Here is a 26,489-nt window from a genome sequence, read left to right on the forward strand (position 1 = left end):
ACGTGAAATAGATTATAACTTTAATATATTCACAATTTATCTTTTTAGACCAAATGGTCGAACGGAAGACTTTGGGACAGAACTTTGCACTATAAAAGACACAGAGGGAATTGTTGCTTATTCCTTGTCTCGATTACGTCACATATTTATTGTATTAAAGCCGTGTTTACTCCCGCCCATTTCAGTAAAATTTCAATTCAGGTGTGTGAGAAAAAGACTAGATTAAAATTTTGACCCCCCTACGACGTAAAGTTGCTCAATCGACAATCAAAATAATTTTTGACCGGTATGTAATGTTCTGTTCCCGCCGTTATCACGAACAAGTTCGTTTCTTTTCTCCAACCAGTATTTTGGTGTCGCTGTTCCGTGTAATGGATCCTAACTTCAACGCGATTTCGAGTGAGACTAATTTAATCGATCCAGCCCCACTCAAAAGAATATCAAGAAAAAGATAAAATCATGCAATCGTTAGAATATCACGCAGCGATCGAGAGAAAAGCTCCGAAGAAAAATGTGCAGTCGGACCGTTTGAATCTCTCTGCGAAGAATTTCGCTCACGCAGAACATTTACACGGTTTTATTGAGTTGTCAAACGAAAATTACCTCCTTTGTTTGCAGTTTGGCACTTCTTTTGATGCACAAAACGTTTTCTCCTTTGTGTATTTCAATCTGTCTGCCCCAGCACCACCCCACTTCGGCATTTTGTTATACCTCACACCCATAACTTTGCCAACCTAAGCAACAACGCACGTGATTGGTTTGTGAATTTAAGACAACTTTCGATTGGCCAATATTTTGACAATACCGTCAATTTATAAACTTGAAACGTGCTAATAACGCGTGGTGCTCAAGTAAGCTAAAGGTCATTGTTGGGCTTGGCCTTAGTTGGCTACAGAAAGGCGTTGTAGCTGATCGAAGCCTTGATCATTGAGCATAACTTTTGCTGATTTCGAAGCGTAAGGATGGCGACAGAAGTTGAATCACCGCCTGTGGATATTGAGATCGATCCGATCGAAACGAAAACCGAAGAGGTCGAAAAACCCGAAGAGAATCATGTCGAGGAGAAGAATGAGGAGCAGGCAAATGAAAACAAGCCGGACGAGGAGAATGCGGTCGTCGACGGCGAAAAACAAGAAGATGCTAATGGAGCCGTACCGCCAAAAGTTTCACTGTATCAACATCCACCGTGGAATGCTATTCCCTCGCCCCTCCCCGCCTGTATTAAAGTTGAAACGTATTGCCGTATGCTGAAGATCCCTTACGAAAACGTTTACAAACCTGGTACTGATCAGAAGTTACCGTACATCGAATATCAAGGCGAGACAAAGAAACACGACCTCATAGGCTTCCTTAATTCCAAGTTCGGAGTGGACCCCGATGCAAATTTGAGTGATATGGACAAAGCTTGCTCGCGAGCTTTTCAAAGTATGGTCGAGGAAAACACGTTCTGGAGTCTGATGTATTACCGATGGGTGGATAACTTCGCAGAAACCAAGAAATACTTCAAAGGGCTGGATGTTGTCAGAAAGAATGTACGCCCGAAGCTCGATCAAGGCAAGTGCGTGAAGTGCTTAGAAGCGCACGAAATTGGCAAGCATAACAAAGAAGAAATTTATGCTATCGGCGAGAAGGATCTTCGTGCGCTATCAGCGTTCCTGGGCGACAAAGAGTTCTTCATGGGTTCAGAACCCACTACTATCGATTGCACGGTGTTTGGCCTGCTGTCATGCTTGTTGCACACGGCCGAAAACTCGCCCCTGGCCAAAGTTGTGAATGAAGATTTGAAAAATCTAGTCGAGTTCTGCCACCAGATGAAGAATAATTATTGGCTAGACTGGAATGATCTTTCCTCTGAGGAGCAAGTCGAAGAAACACGACCCAAATCAAGGCTAAGTGTCAAAAAGAAAAAGAGGACCAAGTCCCAAGAGCCAGCAGCCGAGAGCAAAGAAGGCGAAGCCAGCGGAGAAAAAGAAACCGAAGAAAAGAAAGAAGGAGAGGGAGACGAAAAGAATGGAGAGGAGCCCGTGGTAAATGGAGATGCAACGGAAGAGGCAGCCGCCGAAGAACCAAAGGAACAAGCGGAGGAATCAAAAGAGGAGGAGGCCAAGGAATCAGAAGAAAAGAAAGAGGAAGAAACTCCCGTGGTCAACGGCGATGGAGGTGAGGAACCTAAACCCGAGGAAGCCGCTCAGGAATAAACCGTAAGCTTTTCAAATTCGTTTTATGTGAACTTTGAGCAAACAAAATGCTTCTATAACCTAACCGAATACTAATGAATTACTTTAGGCGTTCAATCTAGGGACGTAGGTTCCTTTTTGTAAGTATTATTTTTCCTTGCTTACCTGCGAGACGTGCACAGATTTTTTTGCTCGGAGAGAGAGAGAGAGAGAGAGAGGTTATGTGTTATGCCTGGATCATTCATTGAATCGCTGCTCACTCGCCGTTGCGAGGGAAATTTGAGTAGTTCAACGCGCGATCGATTCGTGACTGTAAATCCATTCTCGATTCTTCCTGATTATTATTCACTATTCCTCTATTTCATTGCCAGTATTTGACCGTTAAAATCGAGACAAAAGTTGGTCATTTCGATAGAAGCAGCCCCGTTGAGATGGAATTCGGTTGAAAACCCGAAATCGGTGTAATTTTGCGAAGGTGTGTCATTCTCACAATTTAGGTGGGGCTTCAGAAGATAGCGATTTTCGAATTAAGTAGCAGCGATCTCGCTCGGTTACATCAGTACAAAGACATTAATTTTTTATTATAATATTTTGATTGTTATGAGAAACTTGAAAGTAGTGTAATAATACTCACGAAGCAATATTCATCGCTCTGGTACCTGCGCTATAAATTTCGTCTAGTCGTAGTGGATATTAATTTTGAGACACAACATTGACTAGTCGTGAGTTACGTGGTAACAAATTGAATCGGAGATTGCAGGCAAAGGAACCACGGTATTTATGTAAGGTTAAGTATAAGCTCTTTCTTTGAATTCTCGACAATAAATATCTATATTCATTTATTATGCTGGGATTTGAAGTTATTTAGTAGAACCCCTTTAACTCGTCTGCTCTCACTCGAACGTTATACCACATTCGGTAAATATTTACAGAAGTATGTTCTAATCTTGTTCGAGTCTTTCCTATTTCGAACAGGATTAAAATTAGCTGCTTTCTTTTGCGATTCAGTAGTGATGTTCTATGTAAACTGTGAAAACTTGCACAAATGACGAGAATCGATGAATACGTGGACGTGAGAGCAAAGATATGCTTTGGACAATCTAATTGGGATTTAATATCTAATTTTGTTGTGGGGGGTTAAACCCTCCCGATTTTCACGATGCTTTCGCCTTCCGTAGATTTTACACGTGTTTGTGATGTTTATTATGGCAAGTGGATTGAGTATCCCTTACTAACTTAAGGCTAACCCGAAGCGTGTGTTAATTTTTCTTTTTACTCGAGAAGACGAACCGAGAACATCTAAGACTTGCTAAGAGGATAATAGTTTTTTTGGTAAAGTTTGGAGTCAACACCAAGCGACATTACAATAATAAATCTAAAGAAGTAGAGTAATTTATATGTTCATATCGTAGTGTATTAGTTTTTGTTTTGCATGCATCCGTTTTGTTTGGAAGGTCTTTTTAGTGCCTTGCCGCAAATTTGTCTTAAAATTTTGGTATTGTAGCACAAATTGCATGCTGTTCTATTGCTGATTGTAGAGACAAAAATACTTTAATTTTTTCCCCCTGCATATTATTGCAAATTGTAGTAGTGAATTAAGTCTAAGCCGTAATTATTTAGTGTTCCCTCATTAAAGACAAATTTTTGGGAGCAGAAAGGCCTAAATATACAATTATTTTCCATTTATTTTTTAATTCTTGATCACAAAGTGAAACAGTTTGTTGATAGCTGGAACTACAGAGAGGCAAGAAAATTGAAAAAAGTTTGCTACCCTTCTAATTTGCATAGTATTATTGCGATATTGGTATCTTGCCACCATTTGTAGTGGCCTTGTGAAACTCACAAGTTGATATACATGTAAACAATGAAGTCCTGATACCTCAGTTTTACACTTCACTTTCCAAAATATTTTTTCAGACCTTATTGTTAAAATGCTATGGAATTCGAAAGGTGTAGCATTGTATTTTTCGTTTAGAAATGGTGTGCTGTACATGATAGTTAGGTCTAACAGAGTCAGAGTGAATGTTGTCTCAATGGAATTCAAGTGTTTTGAGTATGTAGACATTAAGAGACTGTCTCCTGTAAAATGTATTGTTAAATTATACTTAAAGAGTTGAAATTAAAACTGAGCAATCACATGAGTGTTGGTTTATTTTGCATGTGCGGCTTGCGTTACTCATTCTAGTTGCCAAGGGGTTAAACTTGGAGAGAAAAATTGTCAAAATCACTTGAAAAAATTAATGCAAAAATTAGCATGTCTCCAGAAGACTTTGCACCTTTAAAAATGGAACATATTGTTGTGCCCTGTCTAGTTGGAACCTGTTATAAAGGGTTAAAACAAAGTGAAGTGGATGGTATCATGCTTTACATCTTAAGTGTGATTATATTTAGAAGGATTTGTGAAATGAGAAGACCTCTTGTGAGGTTGTTCTGTATGATATTGGTTCAGAAAAGGTGTTAAGTAATATTCATGCAGTGAGTTTGAAGGTGTTCTAACATTTTTTTTTAATGAAAAGAACTAGAATTTTTTCAAAGAAAAGAGTAGTTTTCTTAGTGTGGTTTTCTATGTGTGGCCTGGCAAATTGGAGCCAGAATGGGGTAGACATGAAACTAAGTGGGTTTGTGATACATGGCAATATCTGTTAATTTTTATCCGTCAATTGAAAATTGATAATCCTTTTTGTCAACAGTACTCTGATTAACAATATTAAAGTTTAGTCAAGTGTCACTGAAGAATGTCAACAAAAATTTAAAGGTTCCCTCTAAACATCAGAAAGTGGTCTAAAATAATGTATTGTGCTAGACTGAAAGGTGAGAAACATATTGACCCAATTATTTGGGGTAACAGAGTAAGGCTTTATTTCTGCTTCCCTCTTTGTAAAATTTGGTGGTGTTACACCAGCCTTCCCTTGTACAATGTTTGTTCTGAGAGGAATATGAAGTGAAACATCAGTTGGAAACATCTGCAATGCATTTTTTCGGGGGTGGGAATTTGACTGCCTGAGGCTGCATGTTCTTTTCCAAAGATATGAAAGGAAATGATAAGAGAATAATTTGGTAAGACTTTGTTGAAAGTGACCACCTTTTGGTTTTTGCTTTTGCCAGTTATGATCAATTTGAGCTCAACTTTCAGCTCTTGCCCTCAACAAAGGGGGAATTATTGGAAATCTGAAAGAAATTGTAGAAGGGAAGGTGCCAGTGTTACTCTAGGTCATTTTTCCTAATGAAATATTGCATGCAAGGGTCCCTCCTGATCAGTGATTAAATTCTTGGGTTTTCAATTTGGATATAATTAAACTGCCATCACTTTTAGATTGAACATAGCATGCAAGATATGGTGGTCCAAAATCAACACACTCTACTCCCTAATTACCCAGTGTTTCTGTTTTGAAAGGGTATCAACAGTTTGAGTTGTGATCTTTTCTTTTGCCCCAAATGTTTTCATTGTGAAGGAATCCGGTGTTTGGCTTGTACATTTTTCGGTTGTAGAGTAGTGCAATTAGCAAAGTAGGTTCCATCTTGACTGCAGTGGTTTTTAGTGTTATGGAAGGACCAACACCCTCTTGCACAAGGGGTTTCTCTCACTGATCCTCTTGCATAGTCACTGTAATTTGTTTTCATCATGCAGTGCTCTTTCTCCTCTTCTTGGGAGAAGTAATAATTTCATTTGCATAACCCTCAGTGACCTTAACCTAGGCCCACATGAGAGGCTGAACGGTGTAAGTTGTCTGCACCTGGGGATCTTGTGAGCCAGTAACACCTGTTTCATTGGCTGTTGAAGAGGTATTGCTCTCTGTCCAAAGTTACAGATCTATTTTTTGTCAAGAGCTTTCATCTGACAGAGATAATGTGTACAGCAAAGACAAAAGGATTATTGAGTCCAGAAAATGAGAATTATGTTTCCTGATTTAGGAGCTTCACTGTTTATTGAGCAGTGAAAATTTAGTCACATTTTCAAGCCTTAACTTAGGAATGGTACAAAGTGCAAAGTTCTTCATTTTGGGGGGATAATTTACCGGGATCATTTGGATACGTTTTGGGTTAGTAGTGGCTGGGATTTTTTTTTTAATCTGGTCACATGAACAGAAAATAGCAGGATAGCTTTGATCTGTAACAAAGTCTCAAATCAGGCACTTTAAACCCTAGGTCTCACATGTGAAAAATGCTTCATTGAATTTAACAATATCCTACTTTCAAGGATGAATGGAATGAGAGAGCACATAAAAATGAATTAGAAAGTGCCAGAATACTGATTTCCAACTTTTCTGCTGTGGACCCTCCGTGCTCTAATTTTATTACTGCGAAATTTAATATTACAACCAAGTTGACAATGTAAATTGACCACTGTAGAGAGTTTCAAAGCTGATGTTTCGAGCCCTAGCCTTTCATCAGAGTGAATGTACTCTGAATTAAGATTATTTATGTACTCTAAATTATTAAGCTGAATTTTGACCCTTTCACTCCCTGCAGTGACCAAGGAGTAAGTTCTAAAAACAGCTACAAAATGTTTTGCATGTTGGAAATGAGAGGAAAGAAAAATATACACAAATTATCTGAGCTGAAATTTGAAGAAATGTGCAGCAGACTGTGTAGAGAATTGATATTTAGTTCTGTGAAGGAGGGAGGGGTTTCCCAATAAAGCAAAAGCTCTCACTGGTCTTTGCATACTTTGTCCGGTGCATGCCTGAATGCACAAAGTCAAAGAGCAGGCTTTTTGAGATACCAAAGATTCAAAATTCTGCTCTCAAGCTGCCTTCCAGCAAGTTTGGAATGACACAAACAAGGGAAACTTGACAAGCATGTTAATTCATTTTTCATTTTTTATGAACTTTGAGCTTTGCCACTGAGCTGAATTCTAATAAAATGAAAGGTGCCTGACAAAATTGTGAGGAGATGTAGGCAAGGGGTGGGAGGTGGGGGTGTGTGCGTGGAGGGATGGTTGTTGCCATTATATGAATCAAAACTTGGAGTGGATATGCCCATGTGCACTTGTTAGATTCATATCAAAGCTTATGAAGTCTAAATAGCCCTGGAATTGCAGACCTAATTCAAGAGTTCAAGACAAAATTGTTCATCCACAAGAACCATAAATGCTGGATGGAGTAATTTCCAGGCAATTACATACCAAGAGTATTTAGAAAATTCTACATAACCTTTGTTTGAGGTTTCATTAAGCTTTCTGTTCATCTGTTATCTGTTTTAAGTGGGAAGGGAAGGGAGGGTGGGGGGGGGGGGTTAATCAGATTATATTCAACTCATAACCCGTCACCACTCTTACCATCCTTTACTTGTCATGTCAAGTCCTCTAAGGAAGGTCAGCGGTAATGCCCTTCATTTCAAAATGGCGGACGACATGTCAACGAAGTTGTTAGTGAGACATTTGCCCTATCATCTCAGTGTGCACGAGAAAACGGATTTACTGAAACATTTCGGAGCTAAAGAAGTAATATGTATGGAAAGGAGAGGAAAACTGGTGAGTATTAAATAGTTTCTGTGTTAAATTTTGACTCAAATATGGAACAGAAACCTGAAACGATTGTTGAGAATGATCGAGGACAAGCTTGACATGCTCTCACACTAGCGTTTTAACAGCCAAAAGTTATTTACTGACGCATGACAGGTTTTCTGCATACTGTTAAGATCAACCAATGAATTTATTTTTTGTAATTGGAGATGATACTTTCTTGAAAACAGGGTGTCTATTTAATGGGCTTAGGTGGAAGAATTCGAAGATTAAAAATGCTTTATTTTCTTGTTTTGCTCTAAATATCGATGTCGTAAATTTCTGAAAATTGAGCAAAATATTATGTGTAGTGACGCAAGACAGCGAAAATTTTACAGATAAGTCAAACACTTGCGGATAGATAATCAATGTCTAGGTTTACTGATCTTCATTTTCAGAGAGATGCAGCTTTTGCTGAATTTTCCACCCAGGCACAAGCTGCGCAGGTAGGTTTCTATTGGTATTTATTTAACCCTTTACACCCTAACATCAGTAGGCATATTCTCTATACTGTTCTCTTTGCACTTCCTATGATACTGACAAGGAGAATTTGTTTGATAATCAAGAGCTTCACTGATTTTTTATCATTCTCTTTATTGTCATGACCTTATGTGTGATTCAGCAGAGATACTGTAGGGAGAAATTACATGCAAGTCAACCCTTAGGGTTAAACAGTGTGCAGTTGTTCCTGGACAAGTCTGTTGAGTGGCAGAGGGCATAAATAGTTCTTTTACAGTCCATGTGAAGCATTAACCTGTGGAAAAAGGCTAGACCATGACACTGGAATCTTTGAGTTCTACTCTGTTCTAGACCTGGCTGGGTTATTGTGTCGTGTTCTTAGGCAAAACACTTAACTTTCACATTGCCTCTTTCCACGCTGGAGTATAAATGAGTACTAGTGAATTGTCAGGAAAACTTGATGAATTGTTGGGGGGGGGGGGGGGGGTAACCTTGCAATGAAGTGGCATCCCATCCAGGGGGTAGTAGTAAAAATCTTAGTGGCTTCATGCTATGAAGAACCACAATAGGCTCAGGCTGGATGGGCCACTTGGTTTGACTTTATCTGCATGTACCAAGGCATTATTATCATAATTGTGCAAGGGTACTAATCTATTCATTGAAATGTTTCTTACTGAGTTCTTGTTTGTCATGCTTAAACTGGTGGAAATATTAGCTGCTCAAGACATTTTACTCCATAAGAGCTCAAGTAACATCTCCATGATCCTGGTCATCTCATTTCTACATCCCCCTCCCCCTCCCCCACCCCCCCTCCTTGATTTTGCCCGCAGCACAGAACTGCACTTTAAACTGCATGTATTAACTCTAAATATGAAGGGGAGAGAAGACTGGGTTTTGTTAATGGTGGTGCAGTTTGAAAAGAGGATTGTTCTTATATCTTGCAATGTCTCAGTAACTTTATACCTGGTTGTGTCAGATTACTAATTCTTGCTAGAATAAAATGCCAGTTGGTACTGCAACCCAGCATATGTTATACATTTTTATACTTCACAGGCTATTTCTCAGTTACACCAGTCTGAGGTTCTTGGCAGCCGATTGACAGTAGAGTATGCTAAACCTCATCATGAACACCTTGCAGCTCAACAGTGTAGCAGGTAAATTTGTGCTTTTTGGAATTTCTGTATTGTATTAAGTTACAGTCATGATAATATATAGAACATTTTTGACCCTCCCACTAGCAGACACACTTTGACCTGATCCACCAAAACTTGTCCTTGTAAAATCCAGAAAAACAAATAGCTGCAAAAATATCCCACCTTCAGACTTACAAAAACTCACCTTGTATCCCTTGTAATTGAAAATTAATTCTTGGTCAGAATGATTTTAGGCTGATTTGATTTGCATTTTCCTTTTAATCTTTTCACTTTTATCATGACTGTGGTTAAACAAAGAAAAATATACAGAAAACTGGTATGAATTTAATGTATTGGTGTATGATAGTCTCCTTAGCTCTCCTCTCTGTTATTCAATAATTTGAAAAAATTTGGCAATCAGCTTTTTGTCCTTTTTGTTCTTTTGCTTGATTAAACTGAAAACAAATTAAAAAAAATTAAAGCTCCCTGCAAAAACTTCGGGTACAGTGTATATCCCAAAAAAGTTTTTCAGCATAGGACAAAAAGCAGCCAAAGTGCAAAATTTAACTCTTGTAAAATTTTGGTGCCTCACAGTGTGATGTTGTCTGAATCAAAGAGGTTGTAAGTAATATAGTATATGGCACTGTCTTTGTTTCATTATAATGATCATGATGAAATAAAACGAAGGGAAGGGTAAGTGAATCTTTTGTGGAAAATAAATGAATACTATGGAAACTACAAACTACTTTATCCTCTCAAACTTGTAAATTGAACATGGCTAGATACGAACTTAACCCTTTACACCCTAACATCAGAATGCATATTCTCCGTACTGTTCTCTATACATTCCTGATGTGCTGATAGGGAGAATTTGTCTAACAATCAAGAGGTTCTTTAGTTGATTATCATTTCCTTTCTTGTCTTGACCTTAACATGTGATTCAGGGGTGTTATTGTAAGGAGAATTGAGATGCTTGTCACTCTTAGGCGTTAAAGGGTTAAACTGTTTTATTGACTGTGTAATTTTAAGGGTCTCCCCTTCAATAGCACTGGATGAAAACAAAAATGATGACAAAGAAACAAGAAAATTGGAGACAGAACAAGCTGGTAGCAAAGTTAAAGTGAAGTCTGGTGACACACAAGGCATGGCACCAAGTTTAGGGTATGACAAACCTAGTAAATATTATGCTAATCAGAATTTCTCAGTTACTATTTTTTGATTGTTGGTTCAGTAGTAATCAGTGATGAATTTGCCTTGTTCCCAACATGTGGCTGTAATTTAGCTTAGTTGGTAGCAAGACCCAACTGGTATGTTAGAGGCACGGATTCAAATCCTGTCCAAGCCTAAATTTTACTGTAGGCTTCATTTCTGCAATTGTCAATTAAAAATTGCAGCTCAGCTGCTAAGATAATGGCTTAAATATTTGATTTACATGTTAATTAAACTTTTTTTTCTTATTGATGTTACAAATGTACATGTCTCCGCATGATTGTTGGTACACAAACAGTTTGGCTTTCATTTGTACAGAATAAGCGACAGAGGTGAAATTTAAAGTTTTATGCTTTAGTAGCTAGGACAACAGAGATAAAAGCAATGAATGCAACCTGTCAAGGCTGATATATTGTTTACAGTCACCTTTTCACTTTTTGACACTTAAATGGTCATCTGTAATTTTTTTTTTCATTTGATTGTCAATTTTCGAACAAAAACGATAATGGAAGATAGCCTAGAGAGCCATTATGTCCAAAGTTATTAGTGATCATTAATCTGAACCAATCCTGAATATATAAAAAAAAGGCCATTAAGAGTAATTGTATTTATGTTTTTATGGATGATCCTTTTGTTGGTTTTTATCATAACCAGGAACTCTCTTTAGGTTATTTAAGATGCACGTACGTGTCTGGCTTCTAATTACTAGTCTATTATCAATTCCTGTATGTTTAATTCATGGAGGATACTGTTCCAGACATATTGTTTAAAATAATTTCCATTTGGTGTGCTCTTTTTTTCAAATAATATTTTTATTCTCTTAGTTTTCAAGAAAGCTCTCTCATCAAAAAGCACAATTTATTTTTTTTAAATGTTTCTGAACAAAGACTTCACTAGTAAGTTTTTTTCAATTTATTTTATAGACCTTTTGTCAAAATTCTTTTTGATTATTGATGCAGACATTAGTTTGTTAGAATGATTTATATTTAGTATCGTAGATTTTTTTAAAGTTGATATTGATAAATTGCAGAGGCTTTTAAGCATTAAAACTATACTTCTTACATGTGTATGTGAAAGTTGGTATGCTTTTGTCAAATGACAGTCATTATTACCTTTTTTTTACTTTTTTTGGAGCTATTAATTAAACCTAAATGTTCATGTTTCACACTTTCTTATTAAAGCTAAATTTTTCTTCCTGATTGTTTGGAGGGAAATCATAGACTTAGTATTCAATGTTGTGGTACAAATATAGATTTGAATATATTTTTTTGAACATGATTTCAGTGTCTAGAAATTCAGTTTGAATTATTAAATTGATGTTTCATTATTACAAGCTGAGCAGGTTTGTTTGATGTGCCTTAGCTTTAAAGTATTTTAGAATAACTAAATTATAGTTTCTTTGTTCCAGAATTAAGTACAATTGCAACCCAAGTCTTCACTATGTCTACCCTCCAGTAAACACTGCAATTCTCACCAACATCGCCCACACATTGGCATGTGTTCCAAAATTTTATGTCCAGGTATGAGTATCAAATTATATTGTAAGCTACATTTGATTGGTTCTTTGTTATGAAGTAATGAAGGACAAAGTGGTTTTTTCTTTGATGTATAAAACAAATAGATTCCATGTTGTCATGGGTCTGTTCATTAAAATTTCACAGAAGATGTCAATGTGGTAAGAACAGCTGCAGTAACACATCTCTTTTGTTCTTAAAACAATTGAGCATCATCTGTAACCTATTATTGAACAGAGGCACAGCAGCATGCAATCTATTTCTTAACCTTTTTAGCGCCCAAGATCTCATGAGTAATTCTCCTTACTGTCTGCCATACAATTTTTATGATGCTAGTTCTGAGAATTTAGTACTGGATCAACTAGAAAATCCTCAAACTTATATTTTTCCCTATTCTCATCACCTGTCTGCTTGTTATTGTATTGATATTGTAAGGAGAAATTCTGTCTTGGTCACTCATGGGAGTTAAAGGGTTGATTAGCAGTTAATTGTTTATGAACTACTCCTCTTCCATTGTTGCCATAACTTCTGGAAAAATGATATCATGATATTCAATTGTTTTCCCAAGCATCGTTGTTTATTAGTTTTAAATTTATGCTTCAAAGTTTTCTCAATTTGATTTTGCTTTGTTCTAAACTTAAGTTTGTACCATCTGGGAGGCTGAATTAGATGTAAATTTTCAAGCTTCAGTTCGACTGTTGAGTGTGAGTTGCCACTTTTTCTTGTTGTTTAGGGGAGTAAGTATTCATTTTTAATATTTTTGTTCCTAGGTTTTGCATCTGATGAACAAAATGAATCTTCCTGCTCCATTTGGACAAATTACTCCCACCCCACCCTTTGTAAGTATCTACAGTGCTGCATGTAAGTTTCTCTTGACTCCCCTTGTGTAAAAATTATTTCTTTGACACAGAGGCTAGCGTCCGTCTCGGTCAATTTAAGTACAATAAATTTATTAATTAGATTTAACTGCTTAAGATTCTCTTGGCTCCCCTTGTGAGAAATCATTTCTTTAATGAAGAAGTAAAAGTCCAGTCTATGTCAATTAAAGATTAGTGAATGTATTTATTGGAACTTAATACAGCATTTGGTTGTAGGGAAAGCTTTTGGAAAGTCTGAAACTCCAAAAAGCAAACAAACAAAGAAACAAGTTTACCTCAAGGAAAAAATTGCTTTGTCAATTACTTTGAAACTCAGCAGTCATGGGCTTCCTGTTGTTTTTCAAGTTAGGTGAAGTACCAGAAGCACCGCAGGTGGCTTCATCAGATGACGACAGATCTATGTCCAGCGACGAGTCCGAGTTAGAGAGCGATGAAGAAGAAAGGGAGAAAAGGTTATATGTAGTTGCTGTTTTTGTGGGATGTGGTGTAAGACTTAATCATGCATTTGTGTTTTGAAGCTACGCAATTTTTCGCAAAAAGTCTGTTCCACACCGATAACTTGGGCCATTTGTTGGCTTGGTGATTAGAGTGATGGACTCTGTGGGAATTGTGGGGAAAGATGAGATGCAAACAGCAGCCAGAAGGCAATGTGCACTCTTACTAAGACATACCTCTTACCAACTGAGTTCGAGGTTCGTACTTCAAGTTACAGACCGAGTTTTTTTCCGTTCGGATGTACGCCCAAGCGCGAAGTGAGCGGGCAATAAATGTTAGTGGAAAAAACAAGGTTCCATAAGTTACAATACGGACCGAGAAAACGAGTTTAGTGAAAGATTAATTACATCTCTGGGTTCAAGCAGAGGGGGAAGATTTGAATTCAACCTAAATGTTGAATTTAGCGGACCGTACTGTGAAATACGGCCTGCTAAATTGACCAATCATAGCGCACGCACTAACTGAGAAATATCATAACAATCAGTCATAGAGCCCCTGTTTAGAGCTAAGCTAGTCGCCACAGACAATAGTTCCTTAGCGTGCGCTAGAGAAAGAACCTGTCAGAATGTACGGAGATGCGTATTTCAGTTTCTTTTGGGTCATTAAGGACTTTTTTGCAATTTTAGAGCGAAAGAAAGGGCTGAACATGCCCAAAGAATGTCTGCTTCCAAACCAGGCAAAAGTGCTCAGAAAAGACCCAAAGTAAACCTTCCAACATCAAAACCACCAGCCAAGAAAGTCAAGGCAAGTTCTTCAACCAAACAAATACCTGTAGAGAAAGCATTTGAACAGCCTTCCGGCCAACCAAAGAGGATTGAGTTCAAGCTCATAGAGGCCATCTCAAATATATTTGAATCTGCAGCATATACTGAGGCTACAGGTATTATGCAAGTTTCTCGTTTGATGTGTTCTAGAAGGGGATTTTTAGTGAAACAAGATATATAGTATATATAGTTAAATGGTTTGAACAAGGGGGTAACATTTGATCGTGTACTCTGATCGTCCGGGTGAGAGTAGTCGGTTCTGAAAAGGACTATTTTCGATATAGTGGTGACTGACGTTTCGACAACCTGAGCGAATCACATAATGATTGGTCGTTGCGATTACTTTGGTTTCGGCTTTACGACAGTCATTCGGAATACGCTGACTAGTGGCTGCGAGTGAATTAGTCCACGATCTTTTAGTTAGCTATGAAATTGCTTGATCAGAGACCCAGCCAGTTTGTTACTTGTTACATGCCCTTGACTTCCGTCCACAGCTGTTGCGCCTCCAGAGGCAGAAGGGTTTGGTAGATTTGAGCCTCCAGCGGATCTTGAAGATGACAAGGATGAACTTGAAGAAGAAGAAGAGGAAGAGGAGTCTGTTTCTGAGGAAAGTAGCGAATTTATCTCATCCGCCGAACTGCGCAGAAACAGAATAAGTACCAAAGGTAAAAAAAAATCAAGTTTTAGTTGATGTTTACACGCTCTCACCTGTGATACATGTGACGTTCATCTTTGTAAGGAGTGGTAATTTATAATAATTTAACAACCTGACATACCTTGAAATTCCAGTTGGAAAATTTGGGGGGGGGGGGAGTGGACGTGCCCCCTCCCGTTTCCCCCTCTCCTCCCTCCTCATCAACACTACTTCTGTAAACTCCTTCTTACGTCTCTGTGTGCCTAATGACTTCATGTTGGTTTTATTGCGCAGAAATGCCGGAGATTTCTGCTTTCAAGAATTATACACCCGGAGATCCGACATGCAGGCTTTACATTAAAAATCTGGCAAAAACAGTCGAAGAGAAGGTAAGGGATTCGCCTGTTCATTAAAGTTGATATTTATGGGCATTTATCGCCACTTTTAATCAAGCACGCTCATGAATTGCCGAATGTTGACTCTCCCTTTGAATTACTGCGTAAATACATAAAGAAAGATCCCAGGTATTTCAACTGAAGTTTATTGCTCTTGTCTGTTTAACCCTTTAACTCCCAAGATCTCATTAGTAATTCTCCTTACTGTCTGCCAAATGATTCTCTTTATGTTATTTTGGAGAATTTGGTATTAGATCAATTAGTAATCCCATAATTGATATTTTTCCTCATTCTCATCACTTGTCTGCATGATATTGTATAGACATAGTAAGGAGAAATTCCGTCTTGGTCACTCACGAGAGTCAAAGGGTTAAGAGCAGTTTTCAATTGAGTGTAAAATTTGTCTTCGTACTTCATCCTCTCAACCAATCAGATAGAATCCCAACACCAAATGTAACTCTGCTTCAGGCCGTTTGCGTATTTTTACTGGATTTCTGATTGGATCTTTGTGTTATCTCCTCCTTTCTTTATGGCCGTTGGGTATCCGGTTAGATCGCTCCATGGTTAGATCGCTCCAAGTCAGATCGCTCCATACGGAAGTCAGATCGCTCCACTCAAAAGTTAGTTCGCTCCATCAAATAAGTTACTTCGCTCCATACATAAGTTACTTCGCTCCATGTAGAAACCTAATACACTAACTTACTTCTGATCTTTATAGTTTATAGTTGATGATGTGTATTGCGTCTTGCGATCGGTCGAATTACCGATGTTGGAACAAGTGTTTCAGTGTGTAATGAACGTAGAAAACTAATAAACTAACTTACTTCTGATCTTTGTAGTTTATAGTTGATGATGTTGCTTGCGATCAAGTTGCTGAAATATAAAGTGATCGACGATTCGTTCACAAATAAAATAAAAGAAATGACCAACAATGAATATGATTTATAAATATTGCTTTCAAAGAATCGCCATTTTTAAAAGTTGTCAAATCCAGCTGTGAGTGAGACTGGGTTCGACTCCGGTTAAAAATGGCGAGTCTTTAGTCGCGTTACAATACTCTTTCTTTTCTTTTCCCTTATCCCTCTGTCTTTTATCAACCTTCCACGTTAGTTTTCTTCATGGAGCGAAGTAACTTATGTATGGAGCGAAGTAACTTATATGATGGAGCGAACTAACTTTCGAGTGGAGCGATCTGACTTCGGTATGGAGCGATCTGACTTGGAGCGATCTAACCGTAAACCGGCCGTTGTGATAAATGTTGGTCTCCATTTCACAATTCTTGTCCTCAAAGCTTAGATTTGGCTTCTTCAGTTTTTTCTATAGCTAATAATGAAACGTGAGGCGAAATATAATTACGTTTGGTTTCCGCGACAGATTTTAATTTTCTTGTCCATGTTTTAGAATCAATTGAGTGTTAAGGTGAATTAATTTTGGTTCTAGGATCTCAAGTACATTTTTGGTCGATACATAGATATCAATCTGGAAGAAGAGAGAGACAGGTATTGAATGGAAATGAAACTTCTTATTTACGTGAGAATATGTAGAAATGGCTGAGAGAGGTTATCTCAGAGGGTCAGACTTTGTTTGTTATTCTCATACTTAACTCCTTGAGGTATGTCTTGGATCTACGTGAATATGTAGAAATGGCTGAGAGAGGTTATCTCAGAGGGTCAGACTTTGTTTGTTATTCTCATACTTAACCCCTTGAGGTATGTCTTGGATCAGCTGGGCGATCATTTTCCTCAGTAAATTTTACCATACTAGATGTAAACTCTGTCTCAATGAAATTACAGTAATCGACCAGATCGGTAATCTTTTTGTTGGATTCCTCGATTACAGCCTTTGAGAAATCACTGTTGACCTTTGATTTTTTTCCTTGCTCTTTTGATAAAGTTGCGGTAGAGTAACAGAGTAATCAGGGATTTTCACTTCGTTCTGTGATTGCTCTAAAGTTATCGCGCCATCTTCTCAACCAATCACAATCAAAACTAAAACTAATAGGGACTTGGTCACTCGCGTTCTCCTGCGCTTTAGGCAGGTTACTTGTTTTTTTGTTTGTTTTTTTTCCTTTTAAATCCTCATTGGCTCGTAAGATTTTTTTTGTTCAAAGTGGCTGCTTTTGTTCTGATTCTACGACCCTCAATCGAAATGAAATGATGTTGAATTATTCAGAGTAGGAAAAATAACGCCACGTATTCTGCTCCACCTTCTGTTAATACTAGTATGGAGTTTGTTTTTCTATGTGGATCAAAACTGCTCTGTTTTTCTGTAGATTTGACATCCGGCTGATGAAAGAAGGTCGCATGAAGGGCCAAGCTTTTGTTACATTACCGAGTGAAGAGAAGGCAAAAAAGGCTCTCAGAGATGCACATGGTTATATCCTGCAGGGGAAACCCATGGTTATCGTATCCTTGTTTATGGAGTTTGCATGGAATAAGCAGCGGCTTCCTATTTAAGCGTTTTGAGATCACTATGTTGAGCGAGAGGAAACAACCGACGTAGAGCGCGAGTGACTGATGACGAACGCAACGCGCGAGGGACCATAGGAAAAAGGAACATGAGCCTCTTTAATCATACCTTCACTTCCTTGCGCTCTTAATTCATTTCCGTTAAGAGGCGTCTGAAGGTTAAGGTAGGATCTTTGGGCGGGAGCCGGGTCCTCCTTAGTACCACGGGTAGGGGATGAAGATTAGGAGGGTTGTGTCTGAACGTTGTCTGAAATGCTGTACTGATCTGTGAAGTACGCCTCCTCTCGCCATACCACATAAGTGGTGTGGACAATTTCCAAGAACCTAACGGTTTATGTTTAATTAAAAGCCCAGATTTGATAAAGGACTGTACTGTTTAAAATGCTCTTTGGCTCCCTAACCTACCCCTAACCCCCCCCCCCCCCACTCTCCTTTAAAACAACAACATTATCCTGAAGGTGGAGCATTCCTCCTTAACTGGGGCGTGGCCTATAATTCACTCTTCACTTTCGTTGTCATCTAACCGCATTAGTTTACTTATTTGCTTGTAGTCCTTAACAGTGTTTTACAGCAATTCGCACGATCAGCGAAAGCAAAGGACTGAGGACGTATTCGCGGCAAGTTCGAGAAGTTAAGCAGTCACAGAACCCAAACGCAACGTAGTAGGAGCTGGACGCAGTGATAATCGCCAAATGTCACAAAAGTAAGGTTTTGCTGTTACACGATTCGTCCCTTCAGTACTACGCCTTGCAAAATAGCACGTGATCAACAAAAGTGTAGACTCGGACGAGTTTGGTCTGGTACTAAGATCCCTCAGGGCCGAGTGGTGGTTCGCACAGGTATGGTCTTGGCTCTCTTTCAGGATGACCTGGAGAACGGACTTGATGAAAGCAAATGGCGCACCTTGAGAAATCTTGCACTTGTATTACGTCTTTGTTTGTTCTCTCAATTCTACATCTGCAAGAGCGCGCGTCATTTAATCCGTAAAATTTCATTTTGGCGACGTAATTGTGGAGAGAGAATTATTTGTTGTTAGTGGTTGGTTGATGCTTCAACCAATCAGAGACAAGTATCGAAATTCAGCGCGTCATTAGTGTAATACATGACAGGAAGAGCTTGATGTTCAACTATTATTTTTATTTACTAATATATATCAATCAACAAGGGTTTGGATTTGAATTTCATAAATAAATAAAACAAATCCCACATTCCTGTGGGATCACTCATACTGAGCTATGATCATTTTAGAATACAACTATCTCTTTACTACAAAGTGTGTATCTATCAATTTCTGCTAGTGTTTTGGCGCGTTGTTTAGTCTGTTCACCAGCTCTCCGCGGCCCTGTATCTTGTTTCTCTCCAACTAACGAAGTATTCGAAGACTGGCCAGAATCCAACAAAGTCACGGAGACCTGGGTTTTGAGCTTCTGTGTCGAGGCTTGGTTACTGTGTTGTCTGTTGTTAGTTTCCAGGTCCTGTTTCTGTTTCACGTACTGAGTTGCTTTGCCGAGAAATATAATGCTGTTTAACACTTTCACTGACATAAGGCTGTCAATGGAAAATTAGTTAGCAAGTTAGATCAAGCTTTAGATCAAAAATATATTTGCTCCTAAGAAAAACTATTTTAATTTGTCTCTTAAAAAAGAGAGGATGTAAGGGGTTAAGGCGAATATCAGCGCTCTCAACGTTATAGGGAATGACTTGGTGGTCTACTTGTCCGTTTGAATATAGTAGATTCTACCACTGTGCAAAAATCGTTGACACCAGTTTTTAGTCGCGAAGCAGAACACCTCACCACGGACATTTACGTTTCTACAGTATTTTGTTATGATAGTAAGAGCCATGTTGATTGTACAACGTTACTTACAAGACAAATGTGGCCAACATGAGAACAATTCCACCCAAGCCATGTATCTTGACAGACTGGGCCACCTCCTTAATAACCTGAAAACATCACAACATACTGTCAAATACCAACAAGCCTTCATTGCGATCTAGGATCTCACGTTGTTGTTTCACAGGGGTTGGGTGGTTAACCTTTAACTCCTAGATCAAATTTGTAATTCTCCTTATTGTCAACCACACAATTCTTATGTTAGTTCAGAGAATTTAGTATTGGATCAACTTATTATCCCCATATTGATATTTTCTTTATTCTCATCACTTATTTGGTTGATATTCTATTGATATTGTAAGGAGAAATTCTGTCTTGGTCACTCATGAAAAAAAGGTTTTTAAACGCACGTGCTAAACTATTTTTCTGCTCATTAGATATTTTATTTTGCTACGTCCTCGTTGCCGTCGCCTTCGTGATTTGTTCTAGGTGCTTAATGTCCCGTTCTTACGACAACAGTTTTTTTCCCTTTTTTTTGGCACAACAAAGAGTACTTCAATTCGAAAGGGTCTCTAACTTACCTTGCCCCAAAATCCATAAAACAAATCCTTTCAGGCGTTTTTCATTGCACACTCTCTGATTACCACAAAAACTCGGGGTCCAACATACGACTTAATTAAAGATTTACACGAGAAACTGGAACCTTAGGATCAGCAGAACGACTGGCCTTCACCCTGTCGGTTATAAAAAGGGAGTATCCCTGCCTTACCCTCTCTTTACCCCTCTCTCTGAAGCTACTCACCAGTGATCCCAGTGGAAGAGGAATGAAACCCATTCGACGAGAAACAAGATCGAAATGATCGTTGTGAGCCTTAAAAAAAAAAAAAAAAAAATATATATATATATAAATGTATAGAGTTGGAGGAGGTGTTTTCATGCGAAGTAAAAAAAGCACTTCCTTCCTTACCAACTTGAGTAAGTAACCAGCACCAAAACTGTCGTAATCACAACAGCTGATCAGAACACAGGAAGAAAAGACTGAAGAACTAATAGGAACTCAGAGTAAAAAGACACAAACTACTTGAAGCGCGGGAAAATGCGATTGACTGATTGGTTTTAATTTGAATCTGATTGGTTGAGAAAGTGGCGCGTGTTTTCTGGACCAATAATAGAGCGATATGAAGTAAAACCAATCCACTTACGGTTTACTTTCGACTCTCAATTGAAAATTGCTCTACAGTTCTCAAAGTCAATTCCTTAAGCGGATCCTTCCTATGTTTTTTAGAAAACTTTTGAAACAAATACTGTTCCGTTTTCTTACGTTCTTCTGTCGACTTGAGGTCGCATCTTCAGCAAGGAGAGCTCTATATTCGCAGTAAACCTAAAAGTAAGTTAGAAAAGATAAAAGACTAAGTAACACAAAAGTTAAGTTCCCGTTCTCATCGACAACTGCTGGCTTACCACTAGCTTGAACCAACTGTTGCTCTCCCTGAGTAGGATGAAAGTTCAATGTGGGTCACCCTCCCCACCTTGTTGGAATCCAAAACACTTTAACAGAGAAGAAACTTGTAAAGGGCACCTGGTAAAGTGCGGAAAAATGCCCATGTAACGACTGTGGTTTCATTTCATCTCATTGGTTGAGTAACTACTCAGAATGCAAGTTTTTTGTAACTAATCAAAGAAAGCATTGTAGCAAACCACTCAAATGCCGGACTGTTGACAAAAAATTGAAAACAAAACTGTACATACCTCTACAGGAATACTGTTAAATTTTGTGATAAAAGCGTGTTTGATCCAATCCACAAAATACTCCGAAGACAACACAGCCAACAGATATGGACAGATAACATATAAGTGTTCTGAAAATAACAAAAGTTACTAAGTGGCTGAAAAGAAGGAAAAAACTCTTACCTCTTCATGATATATACTTTAGGCAAATGTTTAAATCTTAAAGGCTATAAAAATTGAGGGTTAATTCAATTAAATGAATTCTGCTGCCTTAGTGCTGAAAGAAGTAGAGATATCTCTAGTTTATGCAAGGAAGGACAATTTTCACAGCAAATGCAAGCACTTTGAAAATCTGCAACTATTGCAAACAGTTGAAATGAAACACGGTGTCTTTTCCACCATCAGACTGAATTTAGCACTCTTTCAGCAGGTCATTAGCCAGAGTTGCTGTTTGGTGCCCTTCTTTTGAGACACCTCTATTTAAAGGACCCCAAATTTGGTTGTGACTGAAATGTTCACATGAAATTTACATCTGCTAGCAAAGTTGGAGGGGCATCTCTATTCATGGGACATTTTTTCTACTCCCCAATGTGTTCCTTTCAATGAGGTTCCACAACACTCACCAGCGTTCCAATTAAATTCTGTTAAATTCCTAAGCGTGACAATCACCACCAACACAATGTAGTAAAATCTTTCTCTAATATCTGTGTATGGAAAAAAGGTAATCTTAGAAAAACAACTCAATAAGGAGTGCAAAAAACCTTCAGAGACATCTATCCAAATGATCAAAAGGGAACAACAGTTGAATGTTATTCCAACCATAGAATGAATTAAAGAGAGCTCTTCACTGGAGAGCCATGGAACCAAAAATAAGTAATCAAAGATTAATACCACCAAGGAGCTTACATATGAGAATTCAAATAAATACATGTAAACAACCTCCAGCAAGGGATAACTACGCTTCAGTTTTGTATCTAACTGGTTGAAAACTCAGGATTGTGCATATTTCCCAGCTTAATTATTGTTTGGCACTTATTTATCTATTTAAATTACCAGGTGAGTAGATGGCAATTGCAAACACCTACCACTACATGCCATTTGGAACAAGTTGTTCTTCTCAAACCTCTTGAAAACACTTCCTTTCAGTTCAACAAACTGTAACAATCAAGAAGAATAAATGTGACCAAAGGCTTTGTTGAGAGAAAAAACTGCAGCCACCAAGTTAAGTTTCTCTTGCTATTTCTGGTCATCAATTAGCCTGCTAGAGCCTTGGACTCTAAAGCAAGGTCCAAAAGTATGTGTAAATTTTTTACACAGGAGGCAAATGATGATCACCCTCTTTGTTTCAATTGCCTTATGGCACAACTGGATCCCTAAAAAGTTTGATTCATAAAAATTTGCCCTCACAGCAAAAAAATCAAAATGCAACAGTATCAAGGCCTTTGATACCTCTGCTTCTTTGACTAAACATATAGCTGCTCCTGAACAATCACCAGTTGAGTTGTAAAAAGACTTTCAGTAAGTCGCCTGCTTGCAACTAGAATTGTTGTCAACAATCAATTCTCAGTCTCATTTGTGTTCAGCTGATCCCAATCTTGGATCCTATTGTGTGCTAAATATCAAATCACTTCATTTTCCACAAAAAAAATCTTAAGAACTACACCAGTAATGCTCTTACTTGGTTTGACACCATGATTACTAACAAAGCTTTGTTGTGTGAGTTCACAGCGACATTGAGACAGATGGCCTGGAACAGTACCAACACAGCGTGGAAAACTAAAAGAATTAAGGCAAACAGCTACAAACGGTTGTGTGTCTTTGATCTGAAACAGCACATATTGTCACGTGGTCCTTTGCTGACCAACATACTGGTTCATATTCCTAGAGATAAACTTGATTAGCCCCTGGCCTACATACTGCACCTGGCTAGCTGTTGACTGTCATTTGGTTGCCATATGATCACTTTATTTGTTCCATTCCATCATTCCAGATGTTTCTTTACCCTCCTCCTTCCCCAAGGGGGCTTTCCTTTAGCCCTTTGGGGCTCCTTGTTTCCTCATTAAAAATGCCCAGAGAGATTCTTTGTCTTATTTGTTTAAGAGGGGTGTGGCAGGGGATAATTAAAAAGTAAGAGAGCCCTAATAAATCCACTGAGAAAAAAATTTGTGATCCATGTGAAGGATACACACATAAACTACAGCCATTGCAAAATGTGGAATTATTCCAATATGTTCTCTTCTTCGGTCTCTTGGTTCTGTCGCAGTCCAGAAGAGAGCATCTAATATGTCTTGGCCCACAGACGAAAAGAGCCTGTCTGCAATCTGTGGTTACAAATATGAGAAGAATGTTACTATCCCTTTACAATGAACTTTGCTAAAAGCAAATTGGCATTCTAATCCATGCCTGCAGCAGTATCTTCTGTACTTTTTTTATGGCAAAAGAACTGAAAACCTGAAAAGTTTCACCTACTTTCCCTTTTTTTTTATATTCTTGTAACAAATTGTAAAATCAAATCAAGAATGAGTCAGGCTAACCTTGATTACAACAGTAGAACTAATTTACAAGCACTCCCTCCTTTTCCGCAAAGTCAATTGCCCAAATCACAAAAAAATCAGTGAAAAAAATTGTTGTCAGCATAGAGAGAGAAACTCTCCTCTTTTTATATGCCTCACACCCACATTTCTGTGCTGTGCACTAGCATCAATTTTTTTTTCATTGATTTTTTTCTGACCTGCATGATGGATTTTGCCAAAAAGAAGGGACTGCTTGTAGTCTTAAGTAGTGCCTATCAGAATAACTATGATGATTTTTATTAACTGCACCTCTAACATGTTGTAAATGACATAAAGTTTGATGACTGATTGTCCACGGACGGTGTGATACAACACTGAAAAGTCCACATGGGTCAGAAGCAACCAACAGGTCACAAGAATCGATCCTGTAAATGATTCAGACTCATATAAGGAGATGTTTTTGTCAGATGCACAATATACATCAAGTAAAAAGACAAAATTAGCCATAGAAATAAAATGAGGACTTGCCTTTTAACAAATCACATATCTGGACAGGCTGTAGCATCCGTGATCTGTGCGATGAAAATATCAAGAATGGCAACCTGTGAGATGAGCACTGCTAAAAGTTTGACGGATATTGTTTAAAGAAGATATGCAACAGCTTGTGAATCAAATTAAGGCTAAATTTTTCAATTTCTTTGAAGTGTAGTCATTTTTTGATGTGGCTCACTTGTGTGCTTATATGAAACTGCTATGAACAGATTTTTTCATTCACCAACATGAAAGGTAAATAAGCATAGCTCTTATCTTACGTTCTACAAAATAACAGCCCTGTAATGATCTTGTACAGAGCAACAACCAAACGAACTGGAAGAAATGTAAACATGAACAGGAAACAATCCAAGCACAGCATGAAACCAAACACCATCAACTGCAAAAAAGAAAAATAGAAAATTGGACTTATAATAAAATCAAATTGTTATGATGAATCAGGTGAGGATCTGTATATATAGAACCACTAGATCAATATCAGTATCTGGGCAACTGCCCACCTACCCCTCCCCTAAGCCAACATTAACCCTAAGTTGTCATCCATTGACTGTTGTTCGGTTAGGGGAGGGGTAGGTGGGCAGTTGCCCAGATACTGTTATTGACCCGAACCACTCTTATCGCAAAAATCTAGGCCTAGTCTTCACTCAAATTTTACATGAAAAACTAGATATACTTGTTTAATTTGCCACGTGAAAGTTATATGAAAAGCATGTGAAAAACTTTATCTGAAAAACTTGGAATAATGCAAGTACCTTGGATTCTTGAGTGGAATTTATGACTTAATACAAACTACTCCAGATTTCAAACACAGACAATTCCAGAATTCAATCAACAGTTTTGCCACTGGTGATTGAAATTTTTTTTCAATCACCAAATGGAACAATTGTGGTTGATGAAAAAATCTGATTCATAAAATTGTCACCTCAAAGTAAAATACAAACTTGCAAAGCTTTAATGATGAGTATCTGCTCAAAATATATTCCTTCTTTGAGTAATAACCAGTTAATGACTACCTATTTATTATAAAAAAGCAAAGTTTTGTTTCTTAAGCATTGGTTTAGGTACAGAGTGTTGACAAGACTTAAAGTCAGTTGTCAACTACATGAGGCCAATAACTAATTCTGGTTGATGACTATCAATTTTCTATTGCACTGACAAACAGCTGTTGTTGATTCTGACCCTGTTCTCTGTTGAATGATACCTGCCACGATTCTTTCAGGCTTTCCTGCTAGTCTGACAGATTTTTTTGACTACCAGGTAAAGAGAGGTACCATGAAAGCAAAGATTCTTTCCCAAAGACGTGACATAATGATCATGTGCTGTTTAAATTTACAATTTACCTTCTCAAATTCCCTTGGAATCTTCATGAACGTGTACACTTTCTGGCGTCTTTCAGTGTATTTCTCTTCTTCAAGCTCCATCAGCTTTCCACTGAAAACTTCTGCTGTGAAGTACCTTATAAATGACAGCTCTGAAATCAAAACGTAGATATTTTGAAATTTCTTTCATATTCTTAGAGAATCAGCTTGAGAAATAATTAGATGCTGAAGACTTACTTTTCAAACCATCATGAAGTTTTTCCTCTGAGGAAGCTTTCGTGATTTGTGGAACATCTCCATGCGGGTCTTTTTGGTATGATCGCATTTCTGATTCCATTGTTTTTAAGGATTGAAAGTTACTTTTTGGTATTCTAGTGTCTTCATTCGAATAGCCCACCCTCTCTTGTCGTTGTAGTTGTTTTTGTTGTGCTTGGTACTGCTGTTCTTCTTGTTGTGAAAATCTGTGTCTGAATTCTATCTCTTGTGTCTTCTCATCATTGTCAAATCCTACTGATGTTATCGTATCTTCACGTTGAACTCCTTCCTCGAAATCTAACAACACTCTCTTAACAATCCCTTCCTTATTCTCGTATTTTTCATCAACACCAGCAGCATATTCGACAGACTCTATGTGATCCTGTTCTTCAACACTCAAGGTATTAACCAAATTTTCGAAGCCATGTTCGGTTTTCTTCTCCAATTCCGTACTGATTCTATCATCTGGATTCGACCATGAGTCTAAAACATCTCTGTGAATAACGACCTCGGTGTCTGAATCTTTAGGAGACGCTGCTGAAGACGAAAAATCAAAATTTTCCTGTCCTTTTGCAAGATCAGCCATGTTGTTCACGTATTATCGATCCCAGAGCGCTACTCGTTTGTGCTAAGTAAACATTATAGAGCGCATGTAATTT

At 38.0% G+C, this 26,489-nt stretch overlaps 3 protein-coding genes across 3 annotated transcripts; 2 read left to right on the forward strand and 1 right to left on the reverse strand.

Moving 5' to 3' along the window:
* The first annotated feature begins 802 nt into the window (after positions 1-802).
* On the forward strand, positions 803-4,313 carry LOC113685463 (failed axon connections homolog). The gene has a single exon (XM_027202976.2). It carries the CDS (start codon positions 963-965, stop codon positions 2,196-2,198), a length of 1,236 nt encoding a protein of 411 aa, XP_027058777.2. The 5' UTR covers positions 803-962; the 3' UTR covers positions 2,199-4,313.
* Positions 4,314-7,406: 3,093 nt separating this feature from the next.
* On the forward strand, positions 7,407-18,861 carry LOC113685462 (RNA-binding region-containing protein 3). Its single transcript, XM_089196278.1, has 13 exons — positions 7,407-7,650; positions 8,079-8,126; positions 9,193-9,293; positions 10,302-10,433; positions 11,890-12,001; positions 12,766-12,834; positions 13,219-13,325; positions 13,995-14,248; positions 14,627-14,797; positions 15,061-15,155; positions 16,602-16,660; positions 17,434-17,566; positions 18,201-18,861. The coding sequence occupies exons 1-13, from the start codon at positions 7,471-7,473 to the stop codon at positions 18,231-18,233; spliced, it is 1,494 nt and encodes a 497-aa protein (XP_089052404.1). The 5' UTR covers positions 7,407-7,470; the 3' UTR covers positions 18,234-18,861.
* Positions 18,746-26,460, reverse strand: LOC113685446 (transmembrane anterior posterior transformation protein 1 homolog). Its single transcript, XM_089196277.1, has 14 exons — positions 25,813-26,460; positions 25,597-25,727; positions 24,517-24,635; positions 24,233-24,276; positions 24,014-24,129; positions 23,377-23,512; positions 22,870-22,967; positions 22,277-22,346; positions 21,815-21,895; positions 21,213-21,322; positions 20,785-20,844; positions 20,266-20,334; positions 19,497-19,573; positions 18,746-19,177 (listed from the first exon to the last, which is right to left on the reverse strand). The coding sequence occupies exons 1-14, from the start codon at positions 26,414-26,416 to the stop codon at positions 18,874-18,876; spliced, it is 2,019 nt and encodes a 672-aa protein (XP_089052403.1). The 5' UTR covers positions 26,417-26,460; the 3' UTR covers positions 18,746-18,873.
* Between the last annotated feature and the right edge of the window lie 29 nt (positions 26,461-26,489).

This window comes from Pocillopora damicornis, chromosome 2 (genome assembly GCF_964200805.1).
Source record: "Pocillopora damicornis chromosome 2, jaPocDami1.2, whole genome shotgun sequence".
In the NCBI taxonomy this organism is placed as follows: domain Eukaryota; kingdom Metazoa; phylum Cnidaria; class Anthozoa; order Scleractinia; family Pocilloporidae; genus Pocillopora; species Pocillopora damicornis.

Coding starts and splice junctions, on each gene's coding strand:
- LOC113685463 (XM_027202976.2), top strand. CDS start 963: ATGGCGACAGAAGTTGAATCACCGCCTGTGGATATTGAGATCGATCCG.
- LOC113685462 (XM_089196278.1), top strand. CDS start 7,471: ATGTCAAGTCCTCTAAGGAAGGTCAGCGGTAATGCCCTTCATTTCAAA. Junction 14,249..14,626: donor AGCATATACTGAGGCTACAG/GTATTATGCAAG, acceptor TTCCGTCCACAG/CTGTTGCGCCTCCAGAGGCA. Junction 15,156..16,601: donor CAAAAACAGTCGAAGAGAAG/GTAAGGGATTCG, acceptor TTTTGGTTCTAG/GATCTCAAGTACATTTTTGG.
- LOC113685446 (XM_089196277.1), bottom strand. CDS start 26,416: ATGGCTGATCTTGCAAAAGGACAGGAAAATTTTGATTTTTCGTCTTCA. Junction 24,277..24,516: donor GGGCTGTTATTTTGTAGAAC/GTAAGATAAGAG, acceptor TTCATCGCACAG/ATCACGGATGCTACAGCCTG. Junction 24,130..24,232: donor GATATGTGATTTGTTAAAAG/GCAAGTCCTCAT, acceptor AATCATTTACAG/GATCGATTCTTGTGACCTGT.